Below are 26,657 nucleotides of genomic sequence, written 5' to 3'. Positions count from 1 at the left end.
ATGAAATTCCTTTTCAAGGGAGTCTCCTGGGTGCAAAGAGATATGTTTGGGCATAATTCTCATTAAATAATTATTTTTTTATCAGAAAGCAGCAGAAAGATATTGTGTAAAGTAGATTCACCAAAATGAAGTTCAGACTATGACAGGAGTCGGATAACCAAGAAGATGCTGGAAGATGCAAGTTCTGTCAAGGCCAAATGGCCATAGGCCTGAGCCTATGTATTTTAATGAAGTCTGTGCCATCCTAAACCCTAGGGAAGTGATACCTGCATGTAGTGTTTTTCCTTATAACTGGAAAAAACGGACTTGGTGAGCCAACCTTGTTACAATCAGCACGAGCAAGGGGTATAGGAACCAGACATTTCTTAAGGTGCACATGTATTCTGCAGGGGGTTCACATTAATAGCAACCACTTCTAAAGTAATAACCACCTTCCGTGATGTAAAGCTCTTGGTCCCGCTTGTACTAATTAGCCATGAAATATTAATAGCAGTTTAACCTCCTCATCTCCTTAAATACACAAACACAGCACATAATTGGAAGACAATTGAGAATAGCCTCTCAAATGAAAGCCTGTTGAAAAGCAATCTACTTGCTATCAGTTGTCCACCATTCCATTTTTTTTTTTTGCAAAAGCAGGTTATTACTATCACATAGAGGCGCGAAACTCAACCAGCACTTCATTTCAACAGTTGCTATTCTTCAGGTGTTACTTCGTTTGTTGGGATTCCATCTGTTTAGAACACATTCCCCTTCAAAAAGAATACTTTACGAATGCTCATCAAGTCTAGCATACATTACACCTTTGCATTTCTCCATCTTAAATATCAATAAATCAATAAATCTCTCCTAAAATTCTACCGTAGGCATCCATTTCCTGTATTTCTCAATTGACTTGATCTTCATACAAACTGAGTTTGTGACTTTACCCCTTATTTCCAGACCAACCGTGCCTTACAAAGATGTCTGCAAGTGTGACATTAATCCCGCCACGTGGAAATCCCTTGCAGATGACCATCGTGTCTGGAGGCAGTCATTCATTCATTCAATTTCTATGTAGCTTTTCACTCACACGAGTCAGTTACCAGAGGAGGAATGACCGCTGGGAGGAGTGCAGAAAGAACAAACTTCATGGTATACCTGCATGAGCATAACAGGAGACCTTTATCTGTCCTAGCCGTAAGAAAACATGTCTCTCCCGTATTGGTCTCTCAACTACAACAGGTGCTGTAACTCTCCAACACCGAAGCTGCAGTCGTCCACTCTCTCCACTGCACTGACATTCCAATTATGACTCAAATCCCCACATGCACGGGGGGGGGGGAATTAAATGAGATAAGTATTTTGTTCATGTTCTTTCCTGAGCACTTCTGCAGAACATGTGAAATGGTTCATAATGGCTAGCAGAACAGAAATCGTAAAAAAAGCAGCGTGGCCTTAGTAAAGTATGTCTTTCAGGAATATAGCCCTGAAACACTTATTGCAAAGCTTTCTCCCTCCCCCCTGCTCAATCACAAGGTTGCTTGATGCTATTTTAATTTGCACTTCCGGATGTAGTAATGTGGTTATTTTCCCCACCATGTAACTAAGGCAAAATTCATGCAAAGAATATAAAGTATGGAACAATAAAGTAGAAATACATATGAATATTCACTGAAACTTCAGTCTAGCAGTTTATTATAGGCCTGGAATCCAGCTGTGCTTATATCTACTTATATACTTGCTGACTATAAAATAGTCAACATGTGGGCACATCTGAAAAGACTGTGTTGCAGAGCAGCAACCAATTCACATTTAAATCTTGAATGCTATATGGGACACATTCCCTGGCAGTCATTCTTCAGACACCTGTAAATGCTTTGTTTGTGCACAAGACATGCAGAAAAACAAGAATTTGTTTAATTTGGACACTTCTGAGTTTTAAAGAGACACTCCAAAAAGCAATGAGTTTTTTCCTGAAACTTCTAGTATTTTTCCTTTTTATTATATTAACAATTATACTATTTTTAAAAACCAAGCAGAAAACTGCTATATTTATATAGCAAATTTTTGCATATCTCATTTGTTTCTGAAGAAACAGGAAAAGAACACCTATGGTGTTAATTCAATGCATTTATAAATATGTTTGGAGAATGATAAATATGTTTGGAGAATATCTATTTAAGAGATTCAGATCGTGGGTAGTTAGTTCCCATTAAGAATGAAGATATGCAGGTTGGGAGCGTACCTCTAGTAGCAGCATTGTCACTTGAGATCTGTGAAGGAGCACCTGTCTCAATATCTGTCATTTGTTATGAGGAAGAGATATTAGGTACCCTCCAATTATCGGACAAGTTGATTCACCTTGGACTGTTGGATCATGTCATTTACTAGAAATGTGGTACTGAATATATGGAGGATATAGGAAGCTGCCTTATATCAGGTCAAACTATTTGTCCATGTAACCCAGTACTGTCTGCTTTGATTGGCACCAATTCTCCAGAATTTCAGGCAGAGATTTCTCCCACCAAGTGCTATCTGATCCTTTTAACTGGAGATGCCAGCGATTGAATCGAAGAACTTATGCATGCCACTGAGCTACGATCCCTGGAACTAATATATACTGAACGCGGGTGGCGCTGTGGGTTAAACCACAGAGCCTAGGGCTTGCCGATCAGAAGGTCGGCGGTTTGAATCCCCGCGACGGGGTGAGCTCCCGTTGCTCGGTCCCTGCTCCTGCCAACCTAGCAGTTCGAAAGCACGTCAAAGGGCAAGTAGATAAATAGGTACCACTCCAGCGGGAAGGTAAACAGCATTTCCGTGCGCTGCTCTGGTTTGCCAGAAGCGGCTTAGTCATGCTGGCCACATGACCCGGAAGCTGTACGCCAGCTCCCTCGGCCAATAAAGTGAGATGAGCGCCGCAACCCCAGAGTCAGACACGACTGGACCTAATGGTCAGGGGTCCCTTTACCTTTACCTTTTATACTACAAAACACATAAAGATGAAGCTTCCAAGACTATCAAAGCAAGCCCCACAAAAAAGCCTAGGTTGTTGTAAAACAAACAATCACACAAACAAGAGGTTAGCTGTACACATACATTGAATCCCATTCTGTTTACAATGCTACCAACAACAATAAAGTTAAAACCTTACTATCTTTGCTTTTAAGATTTTTCTATAAATGGTAGCTTTCAGCACAGCACACACTTTCTGCACATTTCCCTCTCACTATTGAATTCCCTTCCTCACACTAGCAAAATTGAAGTCAGTGGGGGAAGGAACACATCTCTCAGGTTCCCAACAATAACCATCAAGGTTGACAGACGTCAGTTCTTCCTCATATGTCTTGAAAGTGAGCACTTCTGTGCAAGTACAGCAATTTCAGCAGTGGTTAAAGATCATTTTAATAAATCAGATGTTTAAAATTTGAATTGAGAACTGTTTAACATATGCCTCTTTTTATTTATAATTATGTTACAACAGATATAAATTCAAGAAAAGGCTAAACCTACATTTTTTATCTCAAACTGAAATACAGGCCCTTTATCACACAAGCTAAAGCCTGCCTTTTATGTAAACAGATACAGTCAAATATTTATTTGTTTCTTTGTTTATTTAGAGCACTTATATTCCAAACCTCTAGTACAAAGATACTTACAATACATAAAATCACAATTCCATGAAATGAGTGCAAAACCACAAAAGAGAAAGGGTCAGCAGCTAAAAAACTGATTCTAGAGTTGCATAAACATTGCATTTAGAGTTTAGTTTCTGACTCAGGCTCTAGTCACGACATCACAGAAGACACTGACCCCTGTTGTCTCAAAAGGGTCATTTCCTGGGCCATTTATTTAGTACTGTTTATTATGTCTTCCAGTTACTTGATCTTTGAAGCATGTTCAAGTAATCTAGTTTTGAATATTTATGACTATCAAAGATATTTACTTTTGCTATTGTGGAAAGACACTGTTCTTTCCAGTAACAAGCAGCCCTTTCTAAAACACTGTAAGCATCTCATCTTGCTTAGCGTCTCTCCATATGTAAGCGGGTCAAAACAAAAACAAATTTCACAATCACAACACACCTTTTCTCCAAACAAACATAATTCTGAAATTTCTGTGTGTCTCTCTCTCAGTCTCTCTCTCTCTCTCAGTATATTTCTGATTTATCATGGGGCATGGTTAACAAGATTACCCTGCACTACCTCTTATGCATTAGCAACACCAAATATCCATGTGAATTAGAGAGTATAATAGGTCATTATGGAATTTATCTTACTGATTCTATGGTACAACTTGGCTGGGAATGAGTATTTTATGGCGTTTTAATACATTTTTATTGTGTTCTAGCCGATTTTTGCAGCTTAAAAACTAAATACTCTGTCTATTCTGTCTATTTTAAAGTCACATAAATTTTGTTAAACAAATACCACTGCTTAATGATTGCCAAATGCTGTGGTAGAGGGATATCAATAACACATTCCTCAATATATTGGAAAGTGAAATGAAAGTGAGTAAGGGAAAAGGCAATTAATCATGGAATATTCTGTTTTTATTACAATTACTGTATCAAAGGCAAGATTTAAAGCAGAACAGGGGAAGTAAGGATCAAGGTTAATGCCTATTCTGAAGAGAATTTACATAAATTAGGCTGTGCTACTGAACTGAGAGGCTCATTTTGCCAATTTATTCTATGTGAGATCACAGAAACCAGTGACAGAAAATTTATATTTACAACACCTTCCCTCTTCTCCCTCCAGACACATTCACAATATTCAAAGCTATGCTCTCCTTTGAATCAGAATCATTTACTTGTTCCAAATGTGAAGTTCCTCAATTTTCTCCACCCTTTCGGATTTACAACCTCAAAATGTTTGTTGAGACAACCATCCTCACGTAAACAGCAAAAGGGCTTTTTAGTTGAATTATCAAAAAACAGGTCATTAAGCTTCGCAGGGAAGATGAAGGCCACCATCGTTCTTCGTTTTTGTTTTAAACCCAATCTATCAACTGGAAGCATAAGCACTCAGAGACCTATTAGACAGCTGAAGAGTTTTCATTAAAGACACCTGCCTTATTTATTTTGTATTAGGTGTCAGGACATGATCACCAACAATGTAGTCGAAGAGCGCTAACCGTGTAAACACAGAGGCCGTCCTAATCGACACTCAGCTGGGAAGGACACATTGTTCAGATGCATGACATCAGAACGGAGCAGGTGCTAAGCTGGCAGGTGGTAGAAAGCAGCAAGTAAGCGACATAATACAAGCTATAAAAAGGACTTCAGTGAAGAGGCTTCTGTGGGATGCAATAGGGATATTTTCTATCAGGACACTCTTGTTTGTCAATGGACAAGAAGTGACGTGCTTCAAAAAATGTTATCCCCCCGGCATTATCCATGCCTCTCATAAACCTCCCCTCTCTTTGTCCTAACCATTTCCACTGCCAAATTGTAGACTGCAAGGTACCATCAGCTCTGCTTAGGAGGAAAGTGTCCTGTACCCTGATAATGCTATTGGTCCCTCCTGTCACTTTGCAATGGGTGGGTGTACAAACGATGACTTGAATCTTTCATTTTCATGGCTTCCCAGTCTCCATACAACCAATCCCCGAAACTGGCAGTGAAGATTGCATATGCACACATCTGGGCAGGGTGACAGGGATAGAGGCCAAACAGAATACTAAATTTTAAGAACGTTAAAGAAAGGCAACAAAACCTTGCTGCATTTTGGTAGAATATGAGGCTTTAACTTATGGAACAATTATTCCTAGCAGGTACAGTGGTGCCCTGCAAGACGAATGCCTTGCAAGACGGATAACCCGCTAGACGAAAGGGTTTTCCGTTTTGGAGGTGCTTCGCAAAACAAATTTCCTATGGGCTTGCTTCGCAAGACGAAAATGTCTTGCGAGTTCCTGCAGGTTTCCCTCCCCCCTTTTTCTAGGCCGCTAAGCCGCTTATCTGCTAAGCCGATAAGCCGCTAAAAGCCGCTAATAGTGCTAATCCGCTAAGGCGTCAATGGGCTTGCTTCGCAAGACGAAAAAACCGCTAGACGAAGAGCCTCACGGAACGGATTAATTTCGTCTTGCGAGGCACCACTGTATTTGGTTTTGACACCAAGAACCTCAAAGACTGAGATTGAGGGCACTCGGTTCTCAAATCTCGTCCAGGCACCAAAGGAAACGTTACGAATTGTCCCTGCAACTGTCAGGTAATCTGAAGCATCTGGTTTGGATTGGCCTGGTATAAATACTAAGAATCTGTATCTTCTTCACTTTCATGGTCACAGATCAGTATCATCAGCCTTCTGCCTTAGATCTATTTGCTATATCCAAAAAATAATCCAAAGGATCCTGGGAGGAAATAAGCTAGAGATTTCTGCGATGATCTTGTGGTATTTTCTGTTTTTTTAGAATATTTTGTGTTGTAAGGTAAAGGTAAAGGAACCCCTGACTGTTAGGTCCAGTCGTGGCCGACTCTAGGGTTGCGGCGCTCATCTCGCTTTATTGGCCGAGGGTGCCGGCGTACAGCTTCCGGGTCATGTGGCCAGCATAACTAAGCCGCTTCTGGCGAACCAGAGCAGCACACGGAAACGCCGTTTACCTTCCCGCCAGAGCGGTACCTATTTATCTACTTGCACTTTGAAATGCTTTCAAACTGCTAGGTTGGCAGGAGCAGGGACTGAGCAATGGGAGCTCACCCCGTTACGGGGATTTGAACCGCTGACCTTCTGATTGGCAAGTCCTAGGCTCTATGGTTTAACCCACAGTGCCACCCGCGTCCCATTTTGTGTTGTACACTGCCTCAATATTTTACATGAGTGGTACATACTTTTAAAAACAGAATAAATAAAATTATTCCCCAGTCTCAAACTCAGTTATGCAATCCCATGATCTCAGCATTTAACTTACAATGCCCAACAAACAAGAAGCTCAAGGTCCTCAACAATAATTCAAAGACCAATGTAAGGCCAGCTTTGACTACTTCTATTTTTTAGTGTGAAATTCAACAAGGAAAGAGTTTAAGTAAGGACTCAAGCAAGTAATGAAGGACAGTTACTAAACCAAGAAATGAGCAAACCCATGTACCCTAGAGAAATATTTGCATGTGAAATAAAGTGTTCCTAAGCCCAGAAATCACTATGTCTGGGTCTAATTTATATTTCCCCCTGGATTGCCTCTCAGTCACATATCTCAGGTCAAGATACACAGTCTTAGATGACACTTAAAATAGTTTTACTAAGATAAAAATCTGATAAAAGATCAAATTTGAACAGCAGATACATAACTTATAAGGAATGCTCAGAGTAAAAATAATCTAAAGAGAAAAAATGTACAATCGGATAATAATTGAAATAGTGTAACCTTTTAAAAGCATTAGTTATAGAGGTTACATATTATTTCCTAAGAGTTACACAGAAAAAGATATAACCAAAATTAGGCTTCTCTAGGGTGTGAGAATGTCTACTTTTGCCATATATTAAAAGCCTTTTTATTCCCATTAACCACAAAGTTATAATATATGTGGGTCTAATTATCCAAATGAGATTTAAGTGGTCATAATACAGATAATCATGTAGTTTCCAATTACTCTGAATCCATTAATTTCCTTATTTAGCAAAGCCACTGGCTTTGCAATTTCCATTTCAAAGGTCAAGCCTACCTGTCTTACAAAGGCTCAGGCCTTGTACTGTGCTGTTGCTGTGCTACTTATAAAATTTTCTCAAGTTACTCATCCCAATTCTTTTCTGCTTCAAATATCTTTAGCTGAGCATGATACACAGGCCTTCCTTCATGCTGTAAATTTGACTAGGGTTAGAAGTCCAGAACACTTCTAAAATAATAGCTGCTTTGGCTTCAGTTCCAGAATGACCGCTACTGACCTTAATATTGGAATATTTGGATATGTGCATATCATTCTCAAGCATAAACTCGCCACTCCTATACTTGCAGGCTCCTTCAGTACCAGATCTCTCACACATACTCTCTCTCTGAAATAAATATGCGTTTATTGCTGACATATGCTATAGTTTATCAATACAGTCCTAAAAATGAATTAAAAAAAGAGAGAAGACTGCCATGTAGGCAATACCATGAAACCAGCAGGTTTGCTGAAAAGCGAACTGGCAGTGGCTTTTCAAAGTGCGTTAGAGTAACACCTAAACAGTCTTGAGATATATATAAAAATACCTCTATACATGTGAGTAATCCACAGTAGCTGAATTTGCCCAATGCTGAGATTCAAAACCACTCTGTCCTTCCAAAGGCATCACAGCAAGCTCAACGGCCTGATTCACATGTCACACTAAGCCAGGCTTCTAGAGAGAAAATGGAGGCCACTTTGCTCTGAACTAGCTGTTCGGCTGCTGAGCTGAGGTAAGCCATGGTTTGGTTTAGCATGTTGTCTGAAGCTAGGCTTGTGTTTCAGCTATTTCCTGGCAAACCATAAACTATAATCAAGGTTTGTCCTGTGGCTTGTGATATACTATTTATGAGCAAAAGGGGTAATATTTACCACCTTCTGTTTCTTAACCCAAATATTTTTTTATTTTCATTTGGATAACAGCATCGTCTCTTAAAACATTTGTTTATATGTAATCATACAGTATGTATTATTAACGTTTAGACTTGCACAAAAGACCAAATGCTGGTATATGGGATGAACACTATAATCTGAAGATTTAAACACAGAATTATTACTATTAATCTGTTATTAGTGTTCCGTCTGTGGGTAGCAGCAGGGTAACTGAGATTATCTTCCTTCAAATACTTAACGCGGCCCCATTAGGTGCTATAGGAAAATACTGTTTAAATGTGGGAAGCCACATTTGCATTCTGTCCATCTGATCAATCAAGCACTGCCTTAAAAACACTTAAGCTGTTAATTGCGCCAAAAATGCTGCTATGAATCAACTCTCAAGGTTGCATATTTAGCTCTTCTTTTTGCTATTTGCAGGAAGTGAAATGTCCTTGTTCTCTTTACATCTAGCTGTCACTTTCTGGGAGGGTGACTGATCAATTCCAGAATACTGTTCAAATAGGTGAAACAGGTGTGAAGAGGGGAGTCGGTAGCAGAGTTAGGAGCCCAGAGAGGCTTGCAAGATCGTCCTTAATGGAAACAGGCAAGGCCAGGACAAAGAAGAGAGCCTCGGCTGTGCATGGTGCTGCTTTGTTGCACAAAGTCTGGCCACAGGAAGGGAACGCTGAACAGGGACAGTAAGGGACAGTGAGCCATTTCAGTGGAAAGGATACAGCATCAATCCCATCACTATCATAACCCAAGGACTGTGTGGAGGTGGCACCACCTCCCTCCCATAAAGAACCTGCTAACAACAGCCAGGAGCTCTCAAAGTCAAGGAAACAAGGTACAGTGGTGCCTCGCAAGACGAAAAGAATCCGTTCCGCGAGTCTCTTCATCTTGCGGTTTTTTTGTCTTGCGAAGCAACCCTATTAGCGGCTTAGCGGATTAGCGCTATTAGCGGCTTAGAAAAAGGGGGGGGCGGCGAAAAAAATCGCAAGACTCGCAAGACATTTTTGTCTTGCAAAGCAAACCCATAGGGAAATTCGTCTTGTGAAGCGCCTCGAAAAACAGAAAACCCTTTCGTCTAGCGGGTTTTTCGTACTGCGAGGCATTCGTCTTGCGGGGCACCACTGTAATAATTGTTCTGATGCAGTTCATGGGAAATTGAGGGAAATCTAATATTTTTACTGGGATTGTACTATAAAACAACAGCATAGCATTTATACAGTCATTTCAAGTGCCTAAAGCCCTTCACATTATCTCAGTAATCTTTTCAACAACCCACAAAGCTAGAGGAGTATTATTACCCCCATACTGCAGATGCAATTTTAGGGCATGAGAAAGATCTAAGCTGAACAACATGGTGACCAGGTTGTTGGTATCTGTCTGTCTCGAGACACTGGAGTGTGCCTCAAAGATGTTACACTTTTAAAAAGCTTGGGACAACTCTATTCTTTCTTTACCAAAATGGGTATCTTCCTTTACAAGTCCCAAAGACAAGTGTTAACTTGTTCTATCATTTCAAAGAACAGGATTTCATTTAATTTCAAAAACTTTGAAATAAAAAAGGCTTCCTGAATTCCAGAAAACCCATGAACAAAAATATTCCCACCCTCAACTGAAAGAGAATTTTAACAACCCCTCCAAACCTGTCAACAAAACTACAAGAGGCATCTAAGTGACAGATCTCTTTTTTCTCATTTTCAAGCTTGCTTTATTTAGAAGAGTTATTAAGAAAAGTTGCACCATTACCACTTAATTAATCTTTGCTCTACTAAGAGATAAACCAGATGTGCTATTACGGTCTTTGTTCTTGTCTACATAAGGATGAGCCGATTATTTAGCTCCAAACAATAGAAGCTTGTATTTAACAGCAAGATTAAAAAAAGGCAGTAAGTAACAAGCTTCAGCTGGATTTGTTTGATATAAAAACACAGGCACAACAGAAAAGAACAGGAGCTGCCCAACTATAGCTCAGTTAAAGATATCACACCAAATCATTGTTCGTACTAATCTTAATTTAGAATGCAAATCACTGTTTGAGCTTCCAAAAGTACAGCACAAAACCCAGTTTGTCTGCGTTTGTTTCCCATCCTCTGAGTAGTCCCCTTCATAATTTCATTATAGTCTCCACGATGCAGCAGCCTCTGGAAGTGCAGCAATAGCTGTTAACTACAATTTATCATTTCAGACATCACACAAAGCAACAGATAACCTTCCTTGACCATGGTGTGTGTTGCCTGTATGGAGTTGTGCCACTTACATAAAAACAAACTGAGCAAAGCTAATCAGTAAACTGGGGTTTCTGCTCTGAACAACAGGCTTCCAAGCATGACCTTGTAAAAAATGCCCCCACTCCTGCGATAAAAAAAAAATCACTTTCTGTAGGCTCCAACACTAGTTCTACTGAAGTACATGAATGAGTTAATACACAGAGAAAAGTCAGCTCAGAAATGCAGTCAAACACCATTAGCAAATACTTTCACTAGAACTTCTTTCAAGGTTTGGAGCAGAAATGTTACCAGAATTTAATTGCTGGCTTGCAATTGGAAATCTATATATAAGAGCAAGGATGAACATCCTACAGTTCTAATTCTTAGGGACCAGCATCTATTTTTACAGTATTTTGCTGAGAAACTGTGAGAACTAAATAAAGGTGATTTTCCATCATTGCTCTTTCCCAGGCTCTGTGTAACCAAATGTCAACGAAATCTTCATTTGCTGGTAACCAAGTAGATCATATTTACCAAAAACAAAATAAAAATACAATATTAAGACATACCACACAGAAAACCTACACTCCCTTGATAATATAAAATGGTACATTCTGCAGTTTCCAAAGTAGTCAGATAATCTTTCGTCTGTGTAAAATTTCCAAATGTCCATTAATTTCCACTAAAAATGAACAAAAAATACTGAGATCACTTGTGAGAATGTTGGTAAATAGATGCAAAGTGACAACAACAGTGAATTGAATAGAAATATGCATCATAATATGCAGCACAGTACATTTAATAAAGTCTGATTATCTGCAAAACATAAACTAGGAAAAAAGCTTCCATTTTCAGAAGAGGAAAAAGGTTTAAAATCAATTAAAATGACTATGACTTGTGATGGTGATGGGGTGACTGCATCCCATCACCTTTAATTTGTTTTTTTTTTAAATAAAACATTCTAATGGGAAATATGGTGTTTTTCTCTTTTCTTCTTTTTGTTCACACCAATGGCAAGCCTTGACATTCTATTAGTAATTTGCTATAAAAAGTACAGCCTGCTCATTTTCTTCAGTGCAACAGCAGGTTCTCTGAAAGTGCCACATTTCATACTGAAGTGCTAACCAAAGCTACCATGCTGCGCTTTCTACACGTCTAACTTGAATGTTCTTGCCACATTTGTCACAAGTGAAAGTTTTAAAGAAATAACAAGAAAATTATGGCCTTTTAAACTTCTTTCCATCCCCTTTTCTCCCTCTGAAGTGCATGGTACACTTCAGCTGACTGAGCTGGCGACAACTCATTCCATCTGGCCTAAGAGGTGGATTTTATCAAGGCAAGGCTTACAGAAAACCTTGTTTTAAAGAAAGAAGATGACCTGTTCAGCTCTTAGTCAATTCAGAATCCCTTGTCCATTCTAATTGTTCAACAGAATGACTTAAGACTAACCAACTATATAGGCATGTACATTTATAGACAAAATTTATATAACACCTAAATAGCCTATTCTTCCAGTAGTCGTCTGAAAAGTGAAAGGGGACTGACCATTTTTTGGGACAAGCCATAAAAAAACTCACCAAAACAATACCATTGTGCACAATCTGATGGGATTTTTTTTTTTCTGCTCAAGAATCACTGGAATTATGGAAACTACCGAAGTTTATCCATGCTCTTATGTGGTGGTCTCTATTCATTTCATACCAAGGAAAATACTCCAGGAATCAGTTTGAGATGTAATTTACAGAACCAGTGAAAAATAAGGATAATTATAGCCATGGCAATGCTTGGTAGAAGACTATAACTATTAAATTGGCATATTTCTTCAAAAGAAAAACACAACAAGTAAGGTTCCTTTCCAGCCTATGTAGCTGACACCACAGACTGTTCCCATGGGGAAATGAGTCAAAACCCCCTAAACCTTAGACCTTATTTTGGAAACAACAGTTTATTTAAGTTCATCAAGCCCTTTGGTTTGGAAAATATCCCTATATTTCTGTGATGAGTTGTTAGACAAGTCTCTCACTGGATTTAATCACTACATAAACTTTGGACAATAAGTAAGAGCACAGTAATTGGAGCTTGCCAGGTTCAATCCATTTGAAACAGATATGAAAAGTCGTGACAGGGGGATAATCTGTCACATTGTCCCTCCTTCAAAAGCCCAAACATTTTGGTTGTTATTCAAACACAGTCCCTTTGGCTCCCTCCAGCTGGAAGCATGGTGAAAGTAGTGCTCATTATTTTGACTGAGTCACATCATATTAGCATTCAGTATTTCGGTCTAAGTGATACAGCTGTAAATATGAAGTGCATTCTTAATCAAATCAAAAGCTTAAGTTATACCTCATGGCCAAATTTTGGTTAGAAACAGTGATGTCCAGGGCTATGCCTTGCTGAAAAATCTTTGTCCCTATGACTAAAAGAGATAAGTTCCAGACAGCACCATTTTGATAATTATATGGTACACTCTACTCCATGACTAAGGTTTGTGGTGACTTTGTGGAAACTCAGCTGCTTGCTCCGGGGGCTTTAAAATTCTTAAACTGAGATTTATCTATGTCAAGGTTAAGGAAAAGCAGTCTGGTGAGGTACCACCAGCTCACAGTGGTGGCCCCTCTGTCCCCTACCTGCCACCACAGGGATTTCTGCAAGGTCATCTTGGCCTGAGGGAAGCAGAAGTCAAAGCTTGCACTGTTGTGCTTCCCTTTTTATACTAACATTTTTTAAAAACCCAACAACTGACACTGATTGCTATCATAGTCTTTTGTGAAATCAATGCTATAAAGGAGGAATGGGGAACCTGTGGCCCTCCAAATGTTGTCCCATCATCCATGGGCTTTGACCATCTTAGTTAAGAGTCCAACTTTATCTGGAGTGCCAAAGTTGCTCATACCTGCTGCAAATCTTCAACTTATTAAGTACTGGAACTTAGTAGTATGCTACAGAAATACTACTATGAGAGCCAGCGTGGTGTACTGGTTAAGAGTGGTGGACTCGTAATCTGGGGAACCGTGTTCGATTCCCCGCTCCTCCACCTGCAGCTGCTGGGTGACCTTGGGCTAGTCATACTTCTCTGAAGTCTCTCAGCCCCACTCACCTCACAGAGTGTTTGTTGTGGGGGAGGAAGGGCAAGGAGATTGTAAGCCGCTTTGGAGACTCCTTAAGGGGAGTGAAAGGCGGGGTATCAAGTCCAAAATCATCATCTTCTTCTTCTTTTTCATCTTCATCTTCTTCTTCCTCCACTAATTTTATCCAGCAAATAAAATAGGCATTATATGTGTATCTAAGCAGGACAGATGCCTTCTCCTTACCATAAATATTATGAAGGGAACTGTAATGCTACTTGGTATGTAACATGATCTGCCCTTTCCTGTTGCTAGAACAGCGTAAACAAATGCAGTTCCTCATGAGTAAATACAGTGAACAACCAAGGTCCCTTCTTTCGATGCAACAGTCACTTTAATATGATGTAGCGGACAGAATGCTGTACTTAAACCTGCAAGATCCAGGTTCAAATTTCTACGTGGCCATGAAGCTTGTGTCAGTCACTATCTTTCAGCCTATTCTGCAGCTCAGGGTTGTCGCAAGGACAAAGTGGGAAAACTATATAGAAGTTCTTTTCAGCACCCTTTGTGGAAGGTCGATATGAATGTGGAAAGACAGATAGCTCCTTTTATGATCAACTCTTGGTCAGACTAATCACACAGGGGCCCACTTATCTTCTCTACACCTGTTCTTAAATTTATTTGTTATTTCTGTAGGAGGGAACCTGTTTATGTAATGTACCCTGTAATTTGGGACACCAATACATTCACTGGGCAGATTCCAGCAGAGCAGAGCACAATTCTTTAGGGTCCGTTAGTTAAACATTAACAAACAGTGCATGTAATCTTATCAAGAATTTGTCCAGTATTTCTTCTATCCACCCCCAGAATGTAGCAAAGATTTAGTGCTTGTCATCTAACTCCTCTAGCCTAAACTTCAAGATGCTATCTCCTTGTAGAAAATGAGTTCAATGACATGTAACGGAAACCACAAAAGGAATGATTTAATAGCTATACAAAATATACTCACTTTTCAATTTCCAATAATAACTTCTCTTCTCCAGTCAAAAGTGACAACACATCAAGGTAAAAGTTGGACAGTTTCTAGAGTACATAATCATCAGGGAGGGGAATCCTGCATCACTTTTATCACATATGAATGTTCTTAGTGAAGGATTATCAAACTTTCTATCCACAGGTCATATCAAATTGTCTCCTGAGAACCCAGGTGGGTCCAGGGAGTAGTTAATGCTTCACTGTGAGAAGCAGTGGTACTAGCTTCATTAAAGGAGGTGGTGGTAGATCCCCTTCTTAAGAGGATCTCCCTGGGCCCAGAAGATTGCGAAAACATCTCCGCTCGAGGGGGTGGTGTCCGTGCAACTTGAAGGTTGTTTTAAAGAAGTTTACTATCCTGACCCATTTCAATTTTAGCACTGAAAGAGCTTTGGTTGCCCTAACCAATGATCCGCATTGGGAGAGAGGCAGGGGGAATGCAACTGTGTTGGTTCTCCTTGATCTCTCACTGGCTTTGGATTCCATTGACCAAGGTATCCTGGATCAGCAATGCAGACTGTGAGTTTGAAGCACTATTTCAGCAGTTCCACTCCTACCTACAAGTAGGTTTCAGGGGGTGGCCATGGGGAAGCGTGTTTGCTTGGCTGACTGGCAAGTCCTACAACACCTATATGAAGCCACTGGAAGGGTCATCTGTGCATCTGGGGAGTGGTATTTGTTGGGATGCTGCTGGGGAGATGGGGGCATGAGGCAGGCCCCCAGCTAGCTCCAGCCACTGGCCGGCAGCCGGGCAAACCCCGGCCTCCTTTGGAACAGCATCAATCAGCGACATAAGCCTCAGATCCCTTTAGAGACTTGGCACGCTCTATCAGCAGAGTGAATAAATCTTCTCACAACGGAAGTGGCGGACAGAGACATTTGTAAGCATTATTTACAGGTGTTTATTCAAAATAGTTCAGGAACAAAGGAAAAACTTGTCTGCTTCCCTTCATGTCCAGCAAACAGCAAAAAAAAAAAAAGGCAAAAGCAATATACAAACGGAAGTTCCCAGCAGACTATGCTGGAAGTAAACAGGCATGTAACACAAAACAGTCGTGCCTGTTCCTTTTAAGGTGGAACGGAACTATATCCTAACAGTATTCTCAATATGCAGATGAGACCCAGTTTTGCCTAGAACAGTTTTAAAACCACTCTGGAGCATGGTCCTATAATCTTCAGTATAGCAGGACAGAAGCAACCTTGTACTTCTAGCACAGGTACAAACCTATATCAAGATGTTAGAGGGAAGTGGGACAGCTCTGCTTCTCTTCTCTCATGATAAACTAGTGCGGAGCAAGTCTTTTCTTACAACAAAGAAGAAGCCGGGATCAGGCTTATTATCTGTAGACTCCAATCCTAAATATGTTCTACACCACATATTTCAAATGGTGCAATGGTAATTTCCTCTTCTAAGATATTTCTGTGTTGTATGAGGGAGGCTAGTGATCTCTGGCAGAGAAATCTGATAGTTGTTAGGAGCAAGTTGAATTATCAAGGTGCATAATAACCAGTCAATGTACAAATTCACATCACAGAAGCTGTGCTCATAATCTATCCATGAAGAGAAACTAGTGTATATTTTCCGGTCGATATATATAATTTCTAACAAGTCTTGGGGAATGTGCATATTCTCAGTTGCATTTTGCATATTTTCTGAGAAATATGTAAGCATCTTAGCGGTTCTGATGATTAAGCAAATTTAAATCCTATTAAATAAAATAAGATATGCAATAAGATATGCATAGCGTCCAAGAAACACTGCAGAATGTGAATAAGGTAAAGGTAAAGGTACCCCTGCCCGTACGGGCCAGTCTTGACAGACTCTGGGGTTGTGCGCCCATCTCACTTAAGAGGCCAGGGTCCAGCGCTGTCCGGAGACACTTCCGGGTCATGTGGCCAGCGTGACATCGCTGCTCTGGCGAGCCAGAGCCGCACACGGAAACGCCGTTTACCTTCCCGCTGGTAAGCGGTCCCTATTTATCTACTTGCACCCGGGGGTGCTTTCGAACTGCTAGGTTGGCAGGCGCTGGGACCGAGCAGCGGGAGCGCACCCCGCCGCGGGGATTCGAACCGCCGACCTTTCGATCGGCAAGCCCTAGGCGCTGAGGCTTTTACCCACAGCGCCACCCGCGTCCCGCAGAATGTGAATACTTCAGCCTAATTTGGTCATTTTGTGCTTCACCCATGCAATAAGGATAGTCTCCAAGTAACCTCAGATAATGTGCAGAAAGTAGCTATATATGAAGGAATTTTGTATATTGATCATTCAACATACACTGTCCACCAGTAATGCTTGGAAATGTTCATAAATAACCAATAACTGTGCGGATTAATCTGAAGGCCTGACAGAATTCTACACACTGGTTCCACCTAGGAATCAGTCTGGCTCTAAGCACTCACAGAATGGAAAATAAAGCTGACCTCTGGGATTATAAAAAATATAGCTCACATACAGCTTTCTCAGTGGGCCTTTAAAGCAATGCTTTAAAGGTTCCAGGAGAAGAAGTAGGCCTTGTTGCCAGAGAAATCAATCTGACTAGGTGCAAGCAAAGATTGAGGAGGGAGCAGCAGGTGTCAAAGGAAAGTAATGATCAGTGAAAAGTGAGGGACAAAGTTATTTTTATGACTCTCCAAGAAAACATAGACCTAACTCACTTTTCTGTAAGCCCAATCAGGCTATTTTCACAGAAAAACAAGCAACTAACACTGACTAGGAAAATGAAAATAGCCAAGAAGAGTCTTATTGTAGAATCTTATTTTTGCTTCTTTCCAACAGCAATGACTTCCAATTTATCTCTCTCATTGTCACATTACTACAGTGATATTATCTGTATCTTGCTAAAAGATACAGTGTTTTAGCAAGCAAGAATGCAAAAACTGCAGACAATCTGAAGGACATTTTCACTACTTTTGGAGATCCTAGTATTTTGCAGACTGTTTAATGGGTGTGCCTTCAGCAACAGAGTGGTAGAGAAATTGATGGTAATGTGGCATGTCTTGAAAATCATTTATAGCAAGGCTTGTTCCTCAGGACTCTTTTGAGAGGGCAAACATATAAAACAGGTTGATCATTTGGCTACAAAAGCTAACAGACCTAAAAACAGGCATGCGAGCTGTTGCCACAGGAGCCCCATCAGTTGGAATTGCAGCTGTAAGTGGCGTGGTACTGGCAACAGGAAAAAAAGCAGAAATCCATTCTGTATGATGAACCGAGTGTATGCAAAGTGGAATCCAAAATCAAACACATAGGCTTGGTATATGGGTGCTGATTACAGAGTACTTGTCCACAGAGCACGCAAACTGGCCCAGCAGTTCTACTTGGTTTATCATGAACCTATTCTAACAGCTCAGCCAGTGCAAGGGGTTGTTTCTGTAACACGAGAATACACAAAATCTGAGGGTGTATGCCCATTTGGTATATCATTGCTAATATGTGGGTGGAATAAGGGATGACCATATTTATTTCAGTCTGATCCATCTGGGGCTTATTTTGCATGGAAAGCAACTGCAATGGGAAAACAGCTATGTGAATGGGAAGACATTCACAAAAAAGAGGTACAAGAAGACTTGGAGCTTGAAGATGCTACAGTGGTGCCTCGCAAGACGAAAAGAATCCGTTCCGTGATTCTCTTCGTCTAGGGGTTTTTTCGTCTTAGCGGCTTAGCGGCTTTTAGCGGCTTAGCGGATAAGCGGCTTAGAAAGGGGGGGGGGGGAAGGAAAAAACCCCGCAGGAACTCGCAAGACATTTTCGTCTTGCGAAGCAAGCCCATAGGAAATTCGTTTTGCGAAGCACCTCCAAAACGGAAAACTCTTTCGTCTAGCAAGTTTTCCGTCTTGCGAGGCATTCGTCTTGCGGGGCACCACTGTATTCATATTGACACTGAAGGAAAGCTTTGAAGGACAAATGGCAGAAGATAACAAAGAGGTTGGCATCTGTAATAAGGCAGGATTGAGAAGATTCACTCCAACTGAGGTTAAGGATTACCTGGCTGCAACTGCCTAGTATGCATTGAGTAAGACTGCCTCGATACATACAAGCATCTTTTAAAAATATTTGGCTTCTGCAATCGCATTTCTACTTTATCTGCCAGATTTTTTTTTTTTAAAAAAAGCAATATTATGGATTCAAATACTACTGTCCTAATATTGAAAATGTGGAATTATTGTTCTTTAAAATATTAAACACTGTACAAGAATACACAATGTGATTTTTTTTAAAAAAAAACACAAATTCAAATGGCACCTTCACCTTTCTCATACGTGCAAGAAAATATTACTTTAATCAAAACCAATTCTAACACAACATATATAGAGTATATGCCATGTAAACGGTTGGTATTACTGTTGAATCACTCTCAGGAGGAAGTTTGAAGTGATACACCATATTTTCCTCCATCCTGCAAGGAATAGTACTAGAGAAAGGTGAAGCAGAAGCAGGCAAGGTGGGAATGAAAGCTCTTGTCCCTGGGAGTGGATGAGGAAACTGCATGAGAGAGAAATGGCAAGGAGATAGACAGGCATTTGCTTCCTTCTCTTATTTGTGCTCCTCTCCCTGTCCCTCCCACCCCATTACAAAGCAGGAAGAAGTGAAAAGGGGAGTAGCCCTTTTTGTCTTGCCCACCTTAAACCCAACCAAAGGGGGCTGGGTTTAGTTGGAGGGCTGTACATTTGATTCCTGAATTATGAGCCAGTCCGCCCTTAAGGAGAAATGAATCTTAGGATCCCATCACACATGTGTGCATGGCAGTCACTTCCCTGTTGTGCTATTCCACACAGCTGCAGCATATGTACCAACACTGCAACCACATGAATAGGGCTTCCTGTATAAGTCTTATCCCACCCAATTACTGGCTTACCTCCCTCTTGGTGGGATGGCATTTGGGTGGAAAGACCCACATAATCCTCTCTGCCCTATGTAGTTGCGGTACACACAATCACATACACGCAGTCGCTTATAAGGAAGGCAGCTTTGTGCACATGAGCTCTTCAGACTGTATTATACTATGTTATCCTACATTTTTGCTTCTTGAGTGGGGTGGCTGACTTTTAAATAAAGCAACGTTTTAATCAGTTTCAAACTGTTGAAGAATCTAGCTGCAATGCAACTCAAGAAGGGCAATTATTTGACACAACTGCCATCTAGTGTATATTCTGAAGCAGAAAACAATACTGGACTCAAAACATTTCTCTAACAGACACGTTGGTCTATTAGGGGGGAAACTCAAGCAAAATGTCCCAAAGTACTGAGTACTTAGCCAGAACTCTTCAGGCTAAATGGTAAACAACAAAATAGCAGAGCAGATTAGGGGCTGCACCCAATGCTACTGGAACAAAGAAACAGTAAGTGGATCATGGGATCCTGAAACTAGATGATGATCTTCTACCACCTAATAGTTTTTTGCTTTTTCAGAGTTGCATGCCCTTCAGCCACTTTTGTCTGCTTATTCTATTTGGTTTCAACTGATCTTTACCCAGTACTCCATCTAAAATTATTCTTCAGCTTTGCAAATATGAAGACCTTGATTTTCCCATTACTTCCACTCTCTGCTTCACAAGGAGACCTGGATGTTTCACTTATAATTTTAGATACAAATCTGAGTAACTGCTGGTTTCTTATTTTCCAAATGCAGGGTCCCAGGGCAGAGCAGCCATTTGGCATGAGTGATGCTCATAATGCCTGGCCTGGAAGACTTCTTTACCTGTGTTTGCACAGGTATGGGCTACATGAGGCTACAGAGTGAATTTGGATAATCATGGCCAGAACCGAACAGGCACTAGATCACCTCAGAAGTTGTTGGTTTTTTAGTGTGTTTTTTTAAAGATAGCAATGTAAAAGCCATGTTCCTACATGGAGAAACAGTATCTTTGTTGTATACAAAGCTCATTCACACATGCAGATAGTTATTACACAGACAACTACTCTGTCTATTAAACACAACATGGAAGGTTGGATTGTGTAAACTTCCATCCGACACTTCTATTTAATGTGAAAGAAAAACCCGTGAATTGATGGAGGGTCACTTCCTGAAATACTGCCCTTGTTCATTGGGTTATGCTGCCATCTAGTGAAAACTGACTAAATAAAAATATCAAAATGTTACATAGAAGATACTGCTACAGACATAAGACAGGGCAGGGGAATGAAGAAGAAGAAGAGTTTGGATTTGATATCCCGCTTTATCACTACCCGAAGGAGTCTCAAAGCGGCTAACATTTTCCTTTCCCTTCCTCCCCCACAACAAACACTCTGTGAGGTAAAAGGTAAAGGTAAAGGTACCCCTGCCCGTACGGGCCAGTCTTGACAGACTCTGGGGTTGTGCGCCCATCTCACTTAAGAGGCCAGGGGCCAGCGCTGTCCGGAGACACTTCCGGGTCACGTGGCCAGCGTGACATCGCTGCTCTGGCGAGCCAGAGCCGCACACGGAAACGCCGTTTACCTTCCCGCTGGTAAGCGGTCCCTATTTATCTACTTGCATCCGGAGGTGCTTTCGAACTGCTAGGTTGGCAGGCGCTGGGACCGAGCAGCGGGAGCGCACCCCGCCGCAGGGATTCAAACCGCCGACCTTTCGATCGGCAAGCCCTAGGCGCTGAGGCTTTAACCCACAGCGCCACCTGCGTCCCACTCTGTGAGGTGAGTTGGGCTGAAAGACTTCAGAGAAGTGTGACTAGCCCAAGGTCACCCAGCAGCTGCATGTGGAGGAGCGGAGACGCGAACCCGGTTCCCCAGATTACGAGTCTACCGCTCTTAACCACTACACCACACTGGCTCTCTATGAATGAAGGAGCATGGCGAGCAGGATCTATACACTATAAAGAAAGCTGACAATGTTCTTTCTCAAATGTGTAGCTTAAACAAAGTCCTTTCTTAGCGGCATTACCAGGAGTTGGTGCATTCAAAATTACTTAACCTATTCCTGTGGTCAATGGTAGCCACTTGGACACCTGATGGCACCAACTAAGTAAGGCTCCAAAATTAGAAGAAAGGGAAAAGGAGAACTGAATGTGGCAGTTAATGTTTATAACACATGGTGCATATGTTCCGTTTGTCACATTTCCAGTAGGCTGTAAGAGAAGGATATAAAAAGAGGAGAATGAGAGAGGTGTGTGTGTGTGTGTGGTGCATGACAGAACTGACAAATTATATTTATTCAGGAACAATATGGTTTCCCCATCTAGGCCAACAATATAAGAGAGACCATACTGGGACCATTTTTGGAGTTAGAAAACAACGGTTGTGCTGCACATTAGATATGCTATACCTTCTCTCTTTTTTATGGAGTGAGTGCTCTGGTGCCGATCATTTTGGTTGCCAACTGTAATCATTTTGATTTAATATTCAAGACCACACTGCTTAATATTTGACAGATATTCATTGGTGGTGGTGGTGGGGGGGTTGCATTGTACAAATTACCAAGCATATTTCTCACTACTCTTACCCTGAGTGAATCTACCTGCATTTACAGTGCTTTCCTTTTAGACATAATTCTTGGGGAAGGGGCAACAGCCAAAATATATGAGAAGTGTAAAGATGAGTGAATAACTTTCAAGTTAATCCCTCTCCCTCCTTGCCAGGTCAAAGACCCGGAAACATCTTTCTAAGTTTGAACCAGTTTAAAAGGCGGTTTACTGTTCTGTAGTGCCAAGTAACGATTCCTGTGTGTGTATATATCATCACTTGAGCAGATGTTAGATTATTAAATCATGCCTATTATATTTACGCAATGAACAGCTGCAACATGCAGCACAGAGTTTCTACACATCAACATGAACACAACAAATACTTGGCTAAAATCTGCATTAAAAGCTCTCCAGAAGGGGATTGGTAACATTTGGAATTAAATGACAACCAAACAGTGAGAAAACATGAGTCTGAACCTTTGGAAGTTTCAATTGCTAACACATAGACAATTTCTCATTAAATATTTAAAATAACATCTGTGAGTGGTTAATTAGGGTAACACAAGAAACAACCAAAGCTTACAATTATATTGTAAAGAGAAACCAGTAAACTGTTGACCAAAAAACTTATATTAGGAACTTAACTCACCTGAGAAAATATATTTGCAGTTGGAGCAACTCTGCTATCAACAATGCTATGCAATATTGCTAACAATCTGTCCAGAGGGAATGGCTTTGGCCCAAGAAGGTGACTGCTGGTCTGTTTTAAAAGAAAGTATATTTCATCAGCTGGATTTTCTTGGAACATAGCAGGCTGGATCTTATTTATTTTATTTTTCCAGTTATCAGACAGCATCATATGTTAAGACAATTTAGTGACACTCTGTTTCAATTGTATACCAGAATGGAGATAATCTATCAAACAGAAAGCTGAATTTACCTTTTCATGTTTCTTCTGAAAGTTTTTCTTCCTAATTTTTCCATGATGCTGCAAGTGAAAAGAAAAATCAAACTGTGAAATAGTTATTTACAATGGTACATAATTTATATGGGGAGAACAGCCCAACTTCACTGAACATATCACACAGCTACGTGACAGCATACACAACTGTATTGTTGCAGGTATACTTCATGTAATAACTATTTCATTTATTCTTCACAAACCCTGTATGGACAATAGCAACGCTAAAATATGGCCCACTGTGGCCTGCCTTTGGCACGTCAAACTGTGACAGACAGTGCACACCACTGAAAAAGTACAGTATTTATATTGGGGGGGGGGGAGAGAGAGAGAGATTAACTGGAAGGCATAAGATAAAAAATAAATCAGAAAGTAATTGTGTGTACCTCTGAAAACAGTTATCCACAAATTTATCTGAAAATTCACTAAACCATTTCAACCATTTAAAACATGCAGCTCTCTCGCTTTCTCCCTACTGGTAAAATAGCTGCAAAAAGACTGGGAGGGGAGAAATGTTTTCCTTTCCATCAACTGACAAGATGAAGCAGCTACTGCTTTGCTTTAAAATGCTGCCAGCCTTTCCGTGCTTCCTTATCAAATCTAGTTAAAGAAGTAGTTATTTTAGATACAAAGCCAATTTTGCGCCTGTTCAAAATAGCAACTGATGGAAGGCACGGAGGGTTAATTATTTTGGAGAGTTGCCAACCGAATGCTGGTATCACCCCACCACTGACGTTTCTTCAGATTTTGCTATTTGGTTATATAAAGTAAATCAAACTGCTGCCTTGCTGAATATTTTTATTAAAAATAAGCAATTTATAAAGATAAAAAAGGAAAAAATACATATAAATTATATTCATCCTAGTGTAGTATAAAGCAAGCATATTGATTAATGAAATGTATCACGTACACTTCATTTCTTTGAAATAATTAAAACCAACCAATTGTTGAGATTTAGGCTTTTCTCCCAGTATTAGAAAAAAACTTCCACGCTTCCAATGTCCTCAGTGAGTGAAATCCAACATTACACAAAGACTTTCACTTGTGCAACAGGACTCCTCTTTCATCTACATCTACTTTCCCCTGCAACCCATGCCCCTTCCTCAAAAATTCTGCTCCAGGGGACTCTCCAACCACCCAGAGAAGAATTTAGGACGTGTGGCTGATGCTGCAGAGCAGGAGAGAGGAAGAAGTCCCATTGTATGTCCATTCCACTAGCAAATGGATGCAATTGATCATCAACCCCTGTATTAATTCTTTTCTGTCTTTAAGCCTCTTACTGTATGTTGGTTTTATGCACCTCCTAACTGACCAAAGCATCTTTTCTCACTGCCATACAGGTAGGATTCCACTGTGGTGTGAAGTCCCAAGAGAAAGAGGCCCAGGGTAGAAAAAACAAGTTTCCCACTCCTGTTTTAAAGCAAGGGAGAAGAGCCTTCAGAGCAGGGAGAAAATGTGGCCTTCCAGACTTCTCTGGAAGGTGTCTTTGAACTATGAGAATGGTGCTGGAGGACGGAGAAGGGCTTTTGTGAGACTCCAATGTAGCCTATATTGGAAAGGCAAGAGTCATATCTGTTGTTCTATCTATTTTTCCTTCTAGGCCTTCCCGCTACCACTGTGTCACCCCTGGAAGTTTATCTACAAAGGAATGCAGCATTCAGACTGCAGTCACACAAGATTGCTGAAAAGGCTATTAATGTGTACATACTGGCTAGGAGTCAAAAAGCTACTTAAAGGTATGTCCAGTCAGAATTTTGACTCTCTTCTTTGATCTCTACCCCAGATGAAACTATATCCCCCACTTTCAACAGTGTTTTGCCATATAGAATTGAGGGGAGAGATTGCTATTGAAGCGCTACCAAGTCTGGCTCAAAGCTCCATTGAACATGTAGAGCTAGTAGTGTAATTTTAGCCATGGTTTATAAAGCTCTTTAGAGACATAAGAAAAGGTAAAGGGACCCCTGACCATTAGGTCTAGTCGTGACCAGCTCTGGGGTTGCGGTGCTCATCTCGCTTTATTGGCCGAGGGAGCCGGCGTACAGCTTCCGGGTCATGTGGCCAGCACGACTAAGCCGCTTCTGGCAAACCAGAGCAGCACACGAAAACGCCGTTTACCTTCCCGCCGGAGTGGTACCTATTTATCTACCTGCATTTTGATGTGCTTTCGAACTGCTAGGTTGGCAGGAGCTGGGACCGAGGAACGGGAGCTCACCCCATTGCAGGGATTCGAATTGCTGACCTTCTGATCAGCAAGTCCTAGGCTCTGTGGTTTAACCCACAGCACCACCCGCGTCCCTCTTTAGAGACATACAAATGTATTACAGAATGTTAAAGAATGCTAGAACAGATTACGGCAAAAAGAAGAAACCTATTTACCTTAACGAAGAACCTCTTATCTGTCCTGGCAGGGTTGTAAGAAGCAAGGTATGCAGCTATTAGTAGGAACTTGGAATAATATGGAAGTTCTACATGAGCATGAGCTGAAAGTCCTAGAAAAAAATTGTGAGACAAAAAAAATGTATGAGTTTGAAAGACTTAAGTTAACCAATGTTGATCACTACAAACCCCATTTGCTGGAAGAAAATATGTACCAGCATTCCGTGCTGCCTGTTTAGTTTCTTTAAACTGTCGGTGTATTCGCAAATGCATACTGAAGACAATGACTGAATTGCTCCAAATTACAGGGGTATTTTTTGTCAATAATTAACACTACACTATTACTTCTTCACATACCTTTTAGTTGCCCGGCTTCACCATCATCCTGGAGTAATTGTTCCCACTGGGAGCTAAAAGACAATGCAGCTATTTTTAAAAATGCATTTGCCATGCCTAAAAGCAAGACACTTAGACATTTGATTTTTAGAGATGAGTGAGTGCATTTGTGTTACTTTTAAATAGGAATAATTATGCAATTAAACTGTTTTAAAGTATATAGACGATTAACAATGATGTCAGATTATTCTGATTTACATCAGTTAGCCAGACAAAAACAGTCAAAGTAACTTTTATTCTTGGATTTAACATTGGCTAAATCTAACCTAAGGAGTAGTGATGTATGGAAGTGAGAGCTGGACCATAAAGAAGGCTGATCGCCAAAGAATTGATGCTTTTGAATTATGGTGCTGGAGGAGACTCTTGAGAATCCCATGGACTGCAAGAAGATCAAACCTCTCCATTCTGAAGGAAATCAGCCCTGAGTGCTCACTGGAAGGACAGATCATGAAACTGAGGCTCCAGTACTTTGGCCACCTCATGAGAAGAGAAAAGACCCTGATGTTGGGAAAGATGGAGGGCACAAGGAGAAGGGGACGACAGAGGATGAGATGGTTGGACAGTGTTCTCGAAGCTACCAGCATGAGTTTGACCAAACTGCGGGAGGCAGTGGAAGACAGGAGTGCCTGGCGTGCTCTGGTCCAGGGGGGCACGCAAAGTCAGACACGACTAAACGACTAAACAACAACAACAACCTAAGGATGGTGCAACCTGGCCTG

At 40.8% G+C, this 26,657-nt stretch overlaps 1 protein-coding gene across 1 annotated transcript in view; it reads right to left on the bottom strand.

Moving 5' to 3' along the window:
- Positions 1-26,657, bottom strand: part of ORC5 (origin recognition complex subunit 5) — a 65,356-nt gene that overhangs the window by 17,499 nt on the left and 21,200 nt on the right. Inside the window, exons 9-12 of the mRNA XM_079993677.1 lie at positions 25,900-25,952; positions 25,543-25,655; positions 23,146-23,193; positions 22,855-22,965 (exon numbers count right to left, since the gene is read on the bottom strand). Coding sequence (XP_079849803.1) covers positions 22,855-22,965; positions 23,146-23,193; positions 25,543-25,655; positions 25,900-25,952 — 325 coding nt within the window. The remainder of the gene's footprint in view (positions 1-22,854; positions 22,966-23,145; positions 23,194-25,542; positions 25,656-25,899; positions 25,953-26,657) is intronic.

The sequence above is a fragment of the Podarcis cretensis genome (genome assembly GCF_951804945.1).
Source record: "Podarcis cretensis genome assembly, chromosome: 10".
Taxonomy (NCBI): Eukaryota; Metazoa; Chordata; class Lepidosauria; order Squamata; family Lacertidae; genus Podarcis; species Podarcis cretensis.
The sequence above is the reverse complement of the archived record's forward strand: the minus strand, read 5'-3'. Positions and strand labels throughout refer to the sequence as shown.